Source organism: Chelonia mydas, chromosome 14 (assembly GCF_015237465.2).
Source record: "Chelonia mydas isolate rCheMyd1 chromosome 14, rCheMyd1.pri.v2, whole genome shotgun sequence".
NCBI lineage: Eukaryota > Metazoa > Chordata > Testudines > Cheloniidae > Chelonia > Chelonia mydas.
Window position 1 is genome coordinate 6706563 of NC_051254.2, and position 15849 is coordinate 6722411.

The 15849-nt window shown below is 50.9% G+C and overlaps 1 protein-coding gene across 4 annotated transcripts in view; it reads left to right on the forward strand.

The window, feature by feature from the left end:
• The window catches only part of RGS9 (regulator of G protein signaling 9), a 68009-nt gene extending 53746 nt beyond the window's left edge, over window positions 1-14263 (forward strand). For 2 of the 4 annotated variants that reach the window (XM_043527687.1, XM_043527686.1), the window contains one exon: window positions 2229-4465. In XM_043527687.1, coding sequence (XP_043383622.1) covers window positions 2229-2369 — 141 coding nt within the window. In that variant the 3' untranslated portion in view covers window positions 2370-4465. Of the gene's footprint in view, window positions 1-2228; window positions 4466-8709; window positions 9213-12877 lie in introns of those variants that run through there. The other 2 variants (XM_037914195.2, XM_043527685.1) reach the window with 2 other exon arrangements.
• The last annotated feature ends 1586 nt before the right edge of the window (window positions 14264-15849 follow it).

Below are 15849 nucleotides of genomic sequence, written 5' to 3' on the forward strand. Positions count from 1 at the left end.
CCGGGATGTAATATTCACACTTCAGACAGCATCCAGCAGATGCTGAGAGAGAAAAACACATCAAAGGCTGCCTATTTGATACTTGTTTTCATTGTTGTTGATAATGATTCCATCGTGGAAAAGCAAAGGAAGTGGAGAGGGAGAGAGAGATCTGTACGTCACAGAGGACATGAAAGCTCCTGTTTAAACAGCCAGAGAGGGGCATCACAGCACGATATGCCTTGCGAGTAGAGGTTATAGAAGAGCCTTGCTCTAGGTCCGCTCAGGATGGTGTAAGGTGAAATTCCTCATGAAGGGAGGGAAGTAATTTGCAGCCAAGCAGGCAGCGCATTTCACTAAAGAAAGCGTTTTGGGCAGGGTTTGAGCACTGGTCTAACGGTGTTTCTCAACCTTCTTGAGACTAGGGCTGGCTTGCTGCCTTCCTAAAGTGTGTCAGGGAGATCTCAGGGACCAGTGCTGGTCCACAGACTGATTGTTGAGAAACACTGGTCTAACTGCCCCATTGAAGTCAATGGTAAAGTGCCCGTTGACGTCACTAGCAGTTAGGCCAATGTAGGGAGCACTTGTAAAAATCTCACCCATCATTCCCATCCCTTCTAGCACGTTTGATGATTAAGGACAAAACGGCCCCGATCCTAATCCCATTGAGGTCAGTGGCACAACTCCCGTTGACTTCAATGGCTCAGGCTCAGTGTTAGTTGCCTGCCAATGTGTATAATGGAGGGGTAGTTTGCTACTCCCATATCTGGGACTAGGAGCAAGGACCCTTTTGTTCTGCTGACAGCTCTGCAACTGATTTGTGTGGCTTCAGTCCATTCACTGAGGCCATGTTTGCTTTTAAAATGTGCATGCTCCATAAACCTCTTACTTTGCACATGCATTTTCCTAATTGGCACAGTGGTGGAAATGACGTGTGCACTAATGCACATTTACAAATCAGGCTCTCCGACTCTCTGTATCTCAACATATCCTCCTGTGAAATGGGTATTATGTCACCTGTCTCCCAGGGCTGGTGGAATTCATAACCAGCTGCTGTTTGAAAGCGCCCTGAGATCTTTAGCTGAAAGATGCGATCAAAGTGTCAAGGATCAGCATCATATGTTATCTCATAATGCACTGCCTTTGTTCAGACGCTGTGACAGGAGACCACACGCACACCTCACGCAGAGCCTCAGGGATTTAATTGAATGAGCTGTTTCTGTAATTGGTATTTCTTCTCTACCTGAGGCCATCTGGATGCTCAGAGATTTCAGGCCAGGCGCTTCTTGCTCAGCGAATTGCTGTGTTATTTGCTGTCTGTCGAAAACAACCGTCTCTTACTTTGGAATAATTGGCACCAGCCAAGGGAAATTTGGGGGTTATTGTTGGACTTGGGGTGATGTCAGAATTTCGATGTTTCTAAATCCAGTGTCCTATCTAAGAGATTCTAAGTGAGACAGGAGAAGGGGCTTGCTACTATTTTACAGCCATTTTCCCTGGTTAGGGCCAGATTCTGCCACCTTTATTCGTGATAAGTTGTACCTTCCTATGCAGATAGTTCCACTGATTTCAGTGTGAACTCAGAGTGATTGTGGGTGGCAGAACTGGGCCCTCATTGACTAGAGATGGACAAAATATTCCCAGCACAATTTGAAATCCGTGACATTTGAGCAGTTTGGCCGATTCAAACCTGGTCCCATTTTCATGACGTCTTCATGCCACTCTAGAGCCTTTCCCAGCTAAGTGGTTTATATGGAGTGTCTTAATCCTGCACAATCTCACCATCAAGTTTCTGCTTGTATGAAATCCCGTAACAACGGAACGTCTGGGTGGTGTGCAAATGGGCTGGGAGGATGAATCTGCAGGAAATGCCAGGGGAAAAGTCTGCTCAGTGCATCCTGCTGCTGAACTGCAGTGGGACGATAGTCACGTGCAGACATAAACATTTGCAGCATCGAGGACTGAGTCTGGGGCCCAGCCTGGCTCCTGAAAAAGCTCTGGGGAGTTCTGATATTGATATTAATTGTGGCAGGGCCGGGCCCTTGGGCTGGGTTCTGCTGAGATGTCTGGAACGTGAGTCTGCACGTTCTGCACCCTGGTTAAGCAGGTTGTTTGCTCCAAATGGAGGACACGAACAACGCCCCTCCCTCCAAGCAGGTTCCTTGGGCTTTTGGTGACAAGGACCCATTTTCTGGTCAGTTTTGCCTCTCTGTGTCCCCCAGTAACTCCCTGCTTCTCTCTCTGCTTAGTTCCAGTTTCCCATTCGCACGCCGTCACCTTCGCTCCAGCCCCAGCCCCGTCATCCTGAGGCAGCAGGAAGAAGAGGCCAAGGCCAAAGAAGCAGCAACAAACGTGGACATTACCCAGGTTATGAGCAGGCTGGATCGTAGGAGCCAGCTCAAGCAGGAGCCTCCTAAGTAGGCTCCAGATCCTTGTCTAGGGCACAAAGCAGGGGAAAGACAAGACAAGGGGCTGCTGGCAAGGCCGGTGCTGAGATTCCTGCCCCCCACCTGCAGGTGTCAGTGCTGCTTTACCTTTCCAGACCCCGTTCTCTCTGCAGCCTGGTTCCTGCAGGTTGCCATGGCATCTGTAGCGGCAGATGTCACGTCACAGCACGGAAATGCTGCTAGAGTCCGAAAGCCGGCTGTGTCCGAATCTCATTGTGGGTCCCGTGCAATGGGCTCTTTTTACAAGTCAGGGAAGGGATGTTTTGTAACTGCCCCAAACCCTGCCCAGGAGGATCCAAAACTCCATCTGGGTCTCTCTGCCTCTTAAATCCCTGCCCACGACCCAGAGAACTCGGATAGTGATTCAGTTATGACGCACAAGGCAGCGTAGAACGCAGCTCCTTCGCCTGTCCCCGTCCTCTGCGTCAGGTGGGGCAGAGCCACCCCACCCCAGGGGGAGCACAAGAAGGTCCATCACCTCTTGGCACTCTGTCATGTGGTGGGAGCATGCCCACTGCTAGTACCCCAAGCACCGCTCTGGGCAGCTGGCCAGCTCTGCCAGGGCTCCACTTCGGGTGTCTCGCACCCCTGTGGCAATAGGAGGGAGCACATGGAGGCTGCAGTTGTACTCGGCAGCTGTGCAGAAGGATGGGGAGGGGGGGAATTCCTGGTGGGAGCAACAAGATTAACATTTCCAAAGGCACCTAGGTGGTCTGGATGCCCTAGTCATTTTAAGTAATTGGGCCCTCATATTCCCTAGGCAGCTTTGAAGATCTCAGCCTAGAGGTGATTAGCTGAGACCTCCAGTCAGTGAAAGGGATTTCTCCTTGTCCCTCAGGAACTCACCCATGTAATGAGTTATGCACGAGCCTGGAGGGAAGAGCAGCCTCCTGCTAGTACAGATGGGTAGAAGAGCAGTGCCTCGCTCCAGATGGGTTTCCTTTAGCAAACGCTGTCTCGCTCTTGTCTTGTCTTTGCCCTGCAATGCTCTTTCCCCCTGTTAAAAATGAACAAACCTCGGCTTCCAGTGGTCATCCCGGCTTGTAGCCCAGTATCCCAGAAGCCGCTGTGTTCAGGAGAGGTCAGAAGGGCTGATTCAGCCCCTATTGTAATAGAATACTCTCTTCTTCCTTTTTGGAGGGAATGGGGAGTGGAAATTACTTCCTGAAACCTAAACCCTCCAGTTAGGTACAAAGCACATTTCAGGGAGATACCAAACCTGCCTGGGAAGCCCCCGGGGCTGGACCAGCCAAGGTCACCAGGACACGATGGGATTTGTGAAAAACCCAGGGGTGGAAGGTAAAGAAGCTTCCTCCTCCTCCAGAATTTAGGGGATGCTGGGGGATGGGCAAATGTTGAGGCTCAGAAAATGTTTTAATCCTTTCGGTCTTGCTCATCCACTGCTCTCGCTGGGATGATTTTACTGGAGGCAGCGAGAGCAGGATGTGGCTGGCAACAGGGCTGAGGTGCTGTGGAGGTGTCGAATCTCAGAAGTAGTTTCTCCTCTTTATCTGGACATGAGTTTCAGCCCGAGGGCCTTTCTGCTCTGGGGGCAGAGCCATGCCAGCTACAGCCAGTGCCTTGCAGCTGCACAGTTGTTCAGTAGCCAGTGCAGTTCAGCTCCCACAGCATTTGTCAAGGTCACAGGCTCAGCAGCCGATGCTCAGGAGCTCCACGCTGCATCCACATCAGGCTCTCGCCATGCAGTGTGGTGGTGCTTTTCAGAGAGACACCATCCGTACCATGTCAGGGTTTGGAGCTGGGGAGCCTCCGACATTCCCTGCTATCACCTTGGGCCACTTCATGCGGTCCCTTCTCAGGCCAAACTCTTGCAAGTTGATGGGAGTGGGTGCACCTTTGTTCCACCCAGGGCTTTATGTCTCCGAGACAGCAGCCAGTCCTAATGTCCTGGGCAGTGTGGGGAGGGAGGAGGTGAAGGGAAGTCCTTCCATCTCTCACACACATTGCTTCTATTCTGGGCTGCTTCTTTCTTTTACTATTACCCTCCCGCCCACAGAGATGCCCTCACCAGTGAGTTAGAAAAACGAAGGCCTCCAATGAGGCTGGAATCCCATCGGCAGTCAGGGGCTAACAGTTGTCTGAGCAGGCATAGAGAACCCTGTCCTTGGAGGCACCTCATTGACCTTCCCAGGAAAAGCCAGACTGCAATTCTAGGCTGGGATTTTCCAATCAGCCTAGGGGAATTAGGCACACAAATCCCATTATTAATGACATGACTCCATTAGGCTCCTTTAAAAATCCTAGCTCGAGAGTCCCACTTGTGCCAGATTGGGGCTCGTAGATGCTGTCGTAACACAAGTAATAAAATAGGTTCCAGTCAGTTGGCTTAATGATGCGATTTTAGGTCTCATCTCCATTGATAGGTTTCCCCACATTTTATCTCAGTCCCAACGCTGCCCAGCCATCAGTTCGGTCCTGCAGTCAGAGGCGGGACTGCAGCCCGGATAGCTCCGACAACAGCAGCAGGGAAGCCGCAGGAGCACGGGCTAGCTGCTTGCATATGTACCCAGGGTCCTGGGTGGGCCTGACCGGCCCATGCTGCTGCAGCTTTACTGCGTCTATATGTGGTGCAGCCACACCTCAGATGCAGTGTTGGCAGACCCTGTGAGTGTTAAACATCTACCCAGGACTGGCAAGATCATGACCAAATACCAGCGCTCTTAGAAGGAAGCTCATTTTTGGTGCCCTATCTCACAGTGTATTCCATTTGTAGCTGGCTGCGTTCACCCCTTGCTCTTCATCTTCTCTGAGTAGGACTGTTTATTGGCCATCCCCCTCAGCATGCTATGAATTGAACTTCACTCCGTATCTGCCAAGAAATAGTTTGTGTCCACTGGATTTCGTGTCCATTGGATTTCATTGTATTCCAATGGATCTCCATTGATTTTTATCCATCATGTCCATGCTTTATTTGCGTTAGCTCACCTGTCTAATAAAAGTGTATGTGGAAAATGGAAAAGACCATTGTGTTGGTCCTTCATTGTGTTGTCTCTTTGCATGTGTGTATTTATTTTTTGTGCTGCTGCTTTTAACATTTTTGTTTAAAAAGTTGAGCATATTTTTATTTCGGTTGGTAGAGACTTATTTAGAACCTTATGGAAAAGCCATGCCTTGGAGAAGCCTGAAATGCGTAATCGAAGATTAAATCATTGGCAAATTATCCTTCTGAGCTTGTGTAACCCACGGATGAGGGTGTGCACTAGGTCTCCCACGGAGGTCACGAGACTGTTACAGCCACAGCTAGACAGCCTTGAGGCTTGTGCTTGTTAGTTCCGGAGGTCCCTGGGTCAGTCCTTGAGGAGTCAGCCAAGATGGCGTCCGTCACACACACACCTTCAAGTCAGATCTTAGCCTGGTTATGCCATCCATAACCAAAGTCCCGCCCTCACTACATGCTTTAACCATGTTGTAACAGATTCGGGGGCTAACTGGGTTGTCACTAGATACGCTCCCCAGTTGTAACTAGCAGTAGCAGAGCCTTATAGTCTCCCTGAACTCCCTGCTTACAACTAATCTCTCTTTAATGAATTAGGTAAGATGAGCACCCTTATAACAATCCACCTGGTAACCATGGCCCAATCCAGCGGTTGCTGAAGCCAGTAGGAATCTTTCCAGTGACTTCAGTGGATGTTCGATCAGGCCTCAGGTGCCCTTTATCTCCCCCTTTTGGTTCATCACTGTACATGCTTCAGAGTAACTCTGTCCAAGTCACAGAAATGCTGAGATATTCCGACTCTGGAAAGCAATGATTTCCCAAAGGCAGATTGGGATCTGGAGCCCTAGCATCTGGCCCATCCATTCTTCCTGCTAGCTCATGGAGACAGACCTTTACACCCTCACTGAACTCCCTATTGCTGCTCTGATTCTGTGAGCACCTCCACTCCTCACCGTCCCTAAGGCCCGTCCTGTGGCATGAAATGAATCCAACATTCATTCTCATTCCGGCCTAAGCATTGTCCTTATAAGTGCAGCCACAGGCCGTTCTGTGCAATCCCAGCTATGCTTACAGATGGCCACATCAGCATGTAAGGGAAAGAAAGAAGAGATGAATTCTTCAGTGCCTCATTCCCCAGGAGATCTGCCATCTTCAAGGCCAATGGGAGGGAGTTTGGTGGATGGAAGCATCTGCATAGCTAGGATAGTGCTAGCTCTTCTCAGCGCAGCTCAAAGCAACAAGTTTAGAGTTCCCCAAAGTCTGGCTGAGCCAGAAGGAGAGAGGTCATGGAGGGGACAGCTCCTGCTTGTCAGAAAGCCCTCAAAGCATTCCACCGACCTCAGCCACAAATGCAGGAGGAGAATCCCTCACATCTCCGGGTCTCATGTGTCAGGTTTCCCCATGACAATCAGGTTTGAAAAGTGCTGCGTTCGGTGGCAGGGCAGCAGTCAGGGAATTGTATCTTTTCTTTTGAGCGCCTCTGTCCTTTGTTCTTCAAGGAGGTTCAATCCCTATTCTCTCTCGCCAGCTCTTTCTTATATTACAAACCTAAAAAAAGGTAATAAAAAGAGTTGATCTGATTGTGTGGAAGCCCACCACAGGCAACAAGCCAGAACAAAACTCTGCATCTGGCTTCCCTCTGGTTCTTTGATGCAGGGGCAGACAGGCGGGGATTGTCCTATCCCCAGTGCACAGTGCTTTGCGGGAGGATGCTCTGAAGATAACACCAAATTGTATCCTTTGGAGAGGGGAGTCAGAGTTTGTAGTGAAGAAAAGCTGGCAGCTCTCCTGTGGAGCTAAGATTTGGCTGAGCTGACAGGACAAGCAAAGGCAACTTGTATCAACAATACTGCAACGATCTAGGGGTCTGGTCCAGGGGTAGGACAGGTGACTAGGAATCAGGAGATGTAGGTTCTGATCCTGGGCAAGTCACATCTCTGTGACTCATTTTACCCAGTTCTATAAAGGGGATAATGATACCCACCTACCTTCATGAAGCCCTTTGTGATCTTGGGGTGAAAAGTGATAGATCAGAGCTGAGTTAGCTGCCCTAAAGCCCCGCAAAAGGCCGTGAGAGATGGGTCTCAAGGCAAATCTCCCAGCTCAACACTGGAGTGTTTAGACCCACATGTGGATACGTTTCTTGCTGTCTGGGCCCATCTTGTTAGAGGTGAGCTCAAGCTCCAAAGTCTGGGTCTGGATTCCTCCTACCTTCCCCCAAGTTCGGTGTGTTCTTGGTGGGATTTTGGCTCAGACCATTATTAATGGCCTATGAAATGCAGGCTCTGATCCAGGTCCAAATTCCTCCAGGGTGCATTGGGGTTGCAATGAGCTTGGGCCATTCCTGTGGAAGCAGTTTCCAGCGTTGGTTTGGTGGAGCTACCATGATGGTTTGATCCAGCTGCCACCATCTCTCGTTTGTTCTGCCCCTCTCCCTTCCCTTCTTTTCTCGTGGGTAATTTCCCCTCCTTTTAATTTTCTGTCCAGTCTCTCTCTTTTGTTCCCTGTATTTTTCCTTTCCTTTGCTCTGCCCTCTAGCTGCTCCCTTTCTCAGTTCCCTCACGGCCTCAGGGCTCCATGCTGCTCAGCTAGGGATGCCCCTTGGTGGCTGTAGGAGCAGACAGCAGCTTGAACGAGCAGACAGGGCTCTCTTTTCTTTGAGGGGACACATCTGGGGTCAGGTAGCACTTCTCTTCACCCATGGCCTAGTCAGAGGCCCTCCATGTTGGGAAATTCTAGCCTAAGTTTTCATCAGCCTCACCTACAGTATGGGCCCCAAGCTGTCAACCTGATTCACCATCTGAGTGTTTGCTCTCTGGAGTGTTGTTATTAATAATCCTCAGCGTTTCTATGGCACGGTAGATGTGCCAGGGGTAATTCCGTGCCAGACAGATAAAGAGGTTCCTTTTGTTATGGATCTGACAACCACCATTACTATGTATATCCTGCAGGGGTGCCAGGTCCTGGAGATCCAAGAACACAAGCCTCTATCATTTGAGTTAAGAGAGAGCTCTTCCAGCAGCTAGCAGTAGTAGGTCCCTTAGCCTACCTCAGGGCCAGTCACTAGAGGGCACCATCACACAGTCTCTAATATACACAGTCTACCTACCTACCTATCGAGGTATTTACCTGCCCTACATTGCTGTAATCTATGAATTCCAGTAAACTGTATATCCCCCAAAGTGGTCGTAATCTTTCACTTGCCTTCTCCGAGGGCATTATTTCCAGTTGGTAGCTAGAGGGAGGGTTTCGGGGCTTGGTGTTGTATATCCTGTGACTAGCAGGCAGCTTTTCCTGCTCTAAAATGTCTCCTTTTCTTCTCTGCAGTTGTGTCAGTTCACTGCTCCAGTCCCTCACTTGGCTGTGTACACCGGTACCTCTGTTCCTTCATCTCCATCAACTCCACACCCCTCCTGCCACATCCCAAACAACCTGCCTTCCCAATCCCCTGGACACATCACTCTGCCAAACAGCACTGACTGCCCCTCACCCATTAGCATAGCCCTAGACAGCACCCCCTGCTTTGAGAGCAAGTGGGAAGGCAATGGGTCCAACTCTAACCACTTTCCTTCTATCACTGAGAGCACTGAGATCTCCATGGACTCTGAATCGGGCACTTGCAACAGTCAGGTGCCAGGGAACATGGAAGCCAAGGTGCCTCCCAAATCCCGGACGACCTTGTCCTTCAGCAGGTTCTTGAAACGGGGATGTTTAAACTCACCGATGTTTGCCAGTCTCTCGCCAAAGTGCCCGGCTATCACCCATGGAAAGGTCCAGCCACTGGATGACCTGGAACAACAACTGCAGCAGAAGTCCAAAAAAATGACCAAGTAAGTACACTTGTCTGTGGTGTGTGAAGGAACTCAGCTGTGAGTGATTACAGGCGGCCAGCCTGAGTGAGAGGGACTCCCAGGCAGTGGTGTCTCTACGTCACTAGCCATGGTCTCTCCGCCTAATTATATGTTGCACTCTGGCAGCATGAAGGAGCCTCCCATGGGGAAGACACAGCCCTCTGAGAACACCTGGTTGGGCCAGGTGCAGAGAGGGACACGGACAGAGCTCACGGTGCTACGGCTCTGCTCTCAGAGAACTGCGAGAAGTAGGGTATAAGCACAGCTCTGAGATGGCTCTAACTTACACTAGGGGCATTGAACAGGTTCAGAATATGGGGCATGCAAAGGTGGCTTACCACCCCACCCACCCCCTCCGTCACCGCCCTCAGTGCAGGGGCAGAGTCACTGAGACGGGTGCTCTCCGTCTCTCACCGACAAGTGGAAGAGCCCTGAGAAGTCAGAGGGTCTTGCCAAGATGCCTACAACTTCTGAAAAGCTCTTCAACTTTTCAGAATTTTCAAATAAGGAGACAGGGGAAGGGAAAGAGGGAAATACCCAGCAGGCAAAGGCTCCCTCCCACAACACCACCAGCCTTTGGGGCAGGCTCTCAGCGATGACGATCGCCAGAGGCTGCAGCTGCTGAGCCGCGGGTGGCAGACCCCCAAGCTCGGCGGTGGGAGGAAGGGCAGAGATCTCTCCCAGTGTCTCCCAAGCCCCCAGCTCTTGCTTTGCATCTATAGCCAGTCCTGGCCTGCTGTGCCCAAACCAGTTTCATACCTGCTCCCAGCCAGCTAGTGCCTCTACCTTTCCACCAGTCCATTGTGTGCATGAAACCATTCATCTCCTCTGCTCTTGGGGCCAGCAGGAAGCTTGCGGATGGGGTGGGCATGGGGATGACCACCGCCACCCCCCAACCCTGTAGAGACAAGCTAGGAACCAGCCAGTAAGCCAGAGGAACAAAACACACATTAGTTAACAGAGCAGCCCCAGTTTCCCTTTCAGCCCAGGGATGGGGAGGCTGCAGGACAGCATTTCTGCCACCGCCCGCTGGTGTGGGAGGCTACAGATGAGCCTCACCTGCAGGCCCTGCTGCCTTCCCCTGGAGCTGTCTGGATTCAGAGCTAGCCCTGCAGGGAAGCAGCCCCACGGTAAGCCAGTGCCCGGGGCCTCTAGCTCCACAAGGGAGGGGGCTAACTCGGCAATGTCGCTCACTTTCACTGCCCTGTGCCCTCCTGTCCCGCATTACGTGGGCTGCGGTGCCCACTGACTATGAATCCCCATGTCAGCCTGCTGCTTGCAATGCTCCTGGGGTGCCCTGTTGACAGGGCTGCACAGAGGGGGTTTTTTGTGGGGGGGTGGGGGGGGGGCTGGGACCAAATCTGAAATGGAGACCACCCTCTTCGAAAAGAATTACCACTGAGGGGAGGCCTGGGGGAGTGGGGGTATTGGAGAGTAAGTCTATGTCTGTAGCGGTGCTTTGGCTCCTGTCCCGTGGGGCTGGGCTCATCTCCTGCCCTGGGTGTTGAGACCTGGCTCGCAGAGCCACGATTCAGGTTTGGGCCGACTGCCCTCCGTCGTGACAGAGGTCCTTCTGGGGCAAATGTTAGTGAGGGGCGCTGTGACCCCGCCTGGCAGGTCGCAAGCCCACTTGGTTTGGGGCCCTGTCAAAAGGTTCCTTTTGCCCCCTGGCAGCCCTGCCCGTGGATTCAGCAGGGAGTACGTGGGAGTTCGGTTTGGCAGCATTTGTGTCCACCATGCTCCGTGGGAATGAGCTGCCTGGGTTATTGTGATCCTGAGGCTCCCTGCACCCCAGTGCCTGAGCATGCATGACATACCCTACCGCTACCTCAGTGTCCTCATCTTTCCTCCTCCTCACCTCCCTTGGACACAGCTGTATCTGGGGAGCTTCCAACCCTCTGCTCGGCCCAGGCCTGCACAAGAGATGGGGAGTTTGGCTCAGGCTCAGTGGTTAGGGCTTTAGCCTAGGATTTAGGAGACCTGGCTTCAATTCCCTGCTCCGCTACAGACTCCCTGTATGACCTTGGGCAAGTCACTTAACATCTGTCCCCATCTGTAAAACCAGGATAATATTGCCTCCTTTCCTGTTGTGAGGATAAATCCTGTTTCCCCATGGCCCAAATGGGTAGCCCATTGGGCTGTTTCTATTAGGAGAAGAAATTGATTATGAGTCAGGTATTTGGTGCAATCCTGTTTATTTACACAGCCCTGTTTCCCTGGACACAGTAGAAACAAACAGCAGTGGGCAGTTTCCTGGCTCACAGTTTCCAAGCTCTGTCTCTGGTCCCTCTCAGGGCTGCATTCATGACTGCTTCTCGCACTGTCTCCTGGCTTTCGGGTTCCTGTCACCCACACACAGCTGCCAACCACTACTAGCTCCAGCCCCCGTGTTTGCAGTCTGTCTCCAGGGAAACACCTCAGCCCCCATGGTTTAGCCTTGCCATGCTTGTCCGTGCCTTGTGCGGTGGCTTCTACTGTGTCAGCTATCATTAAACAAAGGACACTTAATTTCACCTTCATTAATCAGGGACTTGGGTGCTTAGACTTCACCTAGATGTGTGACTGGTGGCAGCTATTAGCATCTTCCAACAGAGCAAAACATTAAAGAGTGTGAGGTGCACAGATACAAGTAAGATAGACGGATAGAGCCGCAGGGACTGATGCTGAGGGCGGGAGGCTGCTGACAGACACACACTGAGCCTCCTCGGAGTCTGTATCCTTCCCGGTCATCTTACCTCATGCAGATCTCTCTGAGTTAATGTGTTTTCCTGCAAGAAGAACTGGGACTCAGGCCCCCACAGGGGTTTTTTTTACAGTCTAATTGAAAACCACAGCTCAGGAGAGCTTGTTTGGTTTTGTGCTGCCTGTCTCCAGTCACAGTCGATCTTCAAATGCTGCCTGTCTTTCCTGGTGCGAGCACTGTGTTCCTGTGCTGAATGGCCACCTTGATAATAGGCAGAGAGGGTGGCAGCATTGCTGGAAAGATCCAGCACTGGTTGTTGCCCTCAAAACACATTAGCGGGTAATGTCAGAGAAGTCTAGCAAGCAGGCCTCCCAAATCCGGCTTCTCAGACTCCGCTGAATTTCCAAATGCACTCCTATGGCTTTGGTTCCAACCCCAGAAGGGGTCTTTCCCCAGGTCTGGTTCAGATGTGGCCCACGGAGGTGGAAGCACAGACAACAAGATGGGGGGAACCTCGTGAGGTGACCTCAAGAGTCCCACCATTTGGGGTTAAAATAGTACAACACCAGCTGATGACCCAAGAGGTGTTGGCCTGGAGATTCCATCACCCTCCCGCCTTAGCCCTGGTTCCTCCACCAGCCTAAAATTAATCCAGATGGGAAACCCTCCCCCGTGCCCCCACTTTTGGGTCCATCTCTGCTCCTGACCAGGTAACTGAGCCTAAAATGCAAAAACAGACCCACAAATTCAAGACCTCTTAATTCACTTGGCTGTGGAACTGTGGCACTCAGCACTTTTGCTTCAGTGGGGTTGGTATGCATATTCTCCCCTCTTCAAGTCACGTGGGCTTGTGTCCATAAAGTATGCTCTGAGAAATAGAAAAACTCAAAGCCAAACTCTGTGCTGCGCGTTGTGGTCAGAAAGTGCCTTGTGTGTGACACGTTTTCATTTTGCAACACAGCTTCTTCCAGATAAAAGTGGATATTCCTCTGGAGAGCAGAATCTACCCAATAGACTCTGAGGAGGAAGAGGAGGACTGCCCCCGGGCCTGTAAGGACTCTGTGAAGGAAGTTATCTGCCCTTGGGAGAACTTTACAGAACAAGGAAAAGCTGGATAACAAGCAGCTTTTAAGGCAGACAGGATGTGACCTACTTATAAATGGATGTTTTCTTTCCAGGCCCTGACTCTGCAAGGTTCACCAAGTACAGATCAATATATGAACCGTGCTGCTAAAGAAGTGCATTAGAGTCATGCTTCAGTGTCAAGGAGGCGCAAACCACCCTGGTTATGAGTAATAGACCCAGACGCGCACATCTGTGTGTAATTCGGGAACTCTAAGTGTCTCCTGACCTATTTTCCTTCGTATCTTTAGAAAGTCAGACTCATCTGTTACTGACTTCTTGATAAATGAACCTTATTTGCTGCCTTATAGCTGATAGAAATATGTCCTAGGAGATACTCTCTCACATGTAAGTAGTTTCTTGAGCCTGAGGTGTTGGTGCCCTGCACACGAAGTGCTGTGCTGGTGAAACGTAGCTGTCTTGAAGGCCTCTCTAAGACTGGAATTCAGACTTCAAGCATCTCCAAAGTTTGGGAGTCTTTGGAATCTGGGTTTGAGTTCAGGCCCATCTCTAATTTTTAGCAGCTTTGAATTTTAAAGCAATGTAACTTGGAAGCGTCTGATGGCTGGGGGTGTGGGGAAATCTAAGATCAGACATCCTCATGGGGCAATAGTAAGGTAGATGGATTGGCATAACCCACTACATGACAACAAAAGTGAACCCCACAGAAAACAAAGAACAAAGGACTTCTTATCTCCCACTTACCTCCAAGACAGGCCTTGACACCCTGGATCCAACCACCCTTCTGAACGTTTGGGAAGATCGGGATTGGCTCTTGATCCAAACTCGATAGATGGAGCCCATCTGAATATTAAATTGATATGTGGTCCCACGCCTTAACTGCATCTCTGCCAAGACTGTTAGAACATCACCTTCCTTGTATGGTGTCAGTACATCAAGAGAGTCCTCTTCTTTTCAGTTTCTACCAATGAGTCCATGTACAGTGGCAGTCCCTCAACATGACTAACCTTGGGTGTTGTTTGGTAAATAGGCCACGTGGCCCGCGACTGTAGGTGTTGGCGTTATTTTGTATTTTCTAATGGTATGTGGAGACGTGTCCATGTTGATTTGAAATGGTTCAACACGCTGATTCCTACTGCAGCATTTAAAGTCTTAACCTCTCCTGCCTGTGATAACAGGGACCTGATTTCCGTGGCTGGAAGTAAAGCTGCTGTTTAACGCATTGTACTTGTTTGAGCTCAACACAGTTCACTATATTGGCTGTTTCAGCTGAAGATCTGCTTTCGAGTCCTTCTCTTTAGTTGGGGGCCAAGCTCCAACAGGCAAGTGTGGTGTGTGAATGCCTCCCTCCCCATCCCCCAGCACAAAGCTCAGGCTGTTCAGATTCATGGTTCTGGCTCAGGCCCATCTCCACTTGCTTTTGATTAACGCAGATATGAAAGCTGGGGTGGGTCAGAGGGACACCAGTAGAATCATTGAATGGAGCCCAGCTTGGCAAGGCTGTAATAGGGCAACCTCTCTTCTTTAATCTTCTCTTAGGGAGCTTGTTTTTAAGGGTGGTAGGGGAAGATGGAGGGGGGAGTGTCTCTGGAGCTCTCCCCGTGCCCCCCCACCTGGCATGGTCCTGTCATAGCGGCCCACACTCTTTGCTAGATGTGGCTCCCCCAGGGCTTTTTCCACCCTGCTCCTGTGTCAGGTAGATGTGAGATACTCCCCTCCCCGTCTTGGGAGTTGCCAGGCTGCCCACAAAAAGAGGCGGATTCTCCTGTCAATAACCTTAAAAACCAGGAGGGACCTTGCTGAAGTTGGCACCGTGCAAAACTGGTGTAAGTGGGAGGAGAACTGGGCCCCTCATTTAAATCGTAGTCCCCCAGCACCACCCTCTCACCCTTTCCTGTGCATGGGCTAAACCGTGGCCCATCAGGGCAATCCTGTCAGATTTCGAACATGCCTGGTCTCAAACCACGCACCTGCTGCCCAGCATTATATGCAGGGAGTTTTCTAATGCAAGGGTCCCGGCCTGGGCCTCACTAGGACCCTCCCTGTCTTTACAACTGGATGAGAAGGGCTCCCACAGCTTCTCATGGGGTCACAAGACGTGTTAGGAGCTTCAGAGGGGATACACCTTTGGGTGGGAGGGTGTAGGGGTTATCTCCAGTGTTCTAGTCCAATTCTCCCCATCAGGGCACAAGTACGTCAGTGACACTTTTGTTTCCAGAGTAGCAGCCGTGTTAGTCTGTATCCGCAAAAAGAAAAGGAGTACTAGTGGCACCTTAGAGACTTATAGATTTATTTGAGCATAAGCTTTCGTGAGCTACAGCTCACTTCATCGGATGCATTCAGTGGAAAATACAGCGCATTCCACTGAATGCATCCGATGAAGTGAGCTGTAGCTCACGAAAGCTTATGCTCAAATAAATCTATAAGTCTCTAAGGTGCCACAAGTCCTCCTTTTCTTTTTACTTTTGTTTCCGCTCATCTGAGGTCTGAACAATCTGAGCAAGCGGCACTGTCTGCACAGGGGGTTCGCCCGTTTCTTAAGAGAACTCGGGGCCACAAACTGAAACTCGCTCCACGCCAGGCCAAGACTCTCAGGCCAGTCGCTGTCCCGGCTGGTTTTGTTAAAGAGTTGCTGCCCTCTGCTGGGGACTTTGGTTCACCGCATCCAGCTCCTGAGATGATGTGGCCTTACAAGGCTCACTGTTGAATTTAAACGGATATTTGAGGAGGAGAGAGAGAGGTAGGGGTGTGTGTGTGTGTGTGTGAGTGAGGGAGAGATGGGTGTGTGAGGGAGAGACTGACAGGTGTGTCTGTGTGTGTGTGAGAGAGAGAGATGGGTGTGGGGGGGGG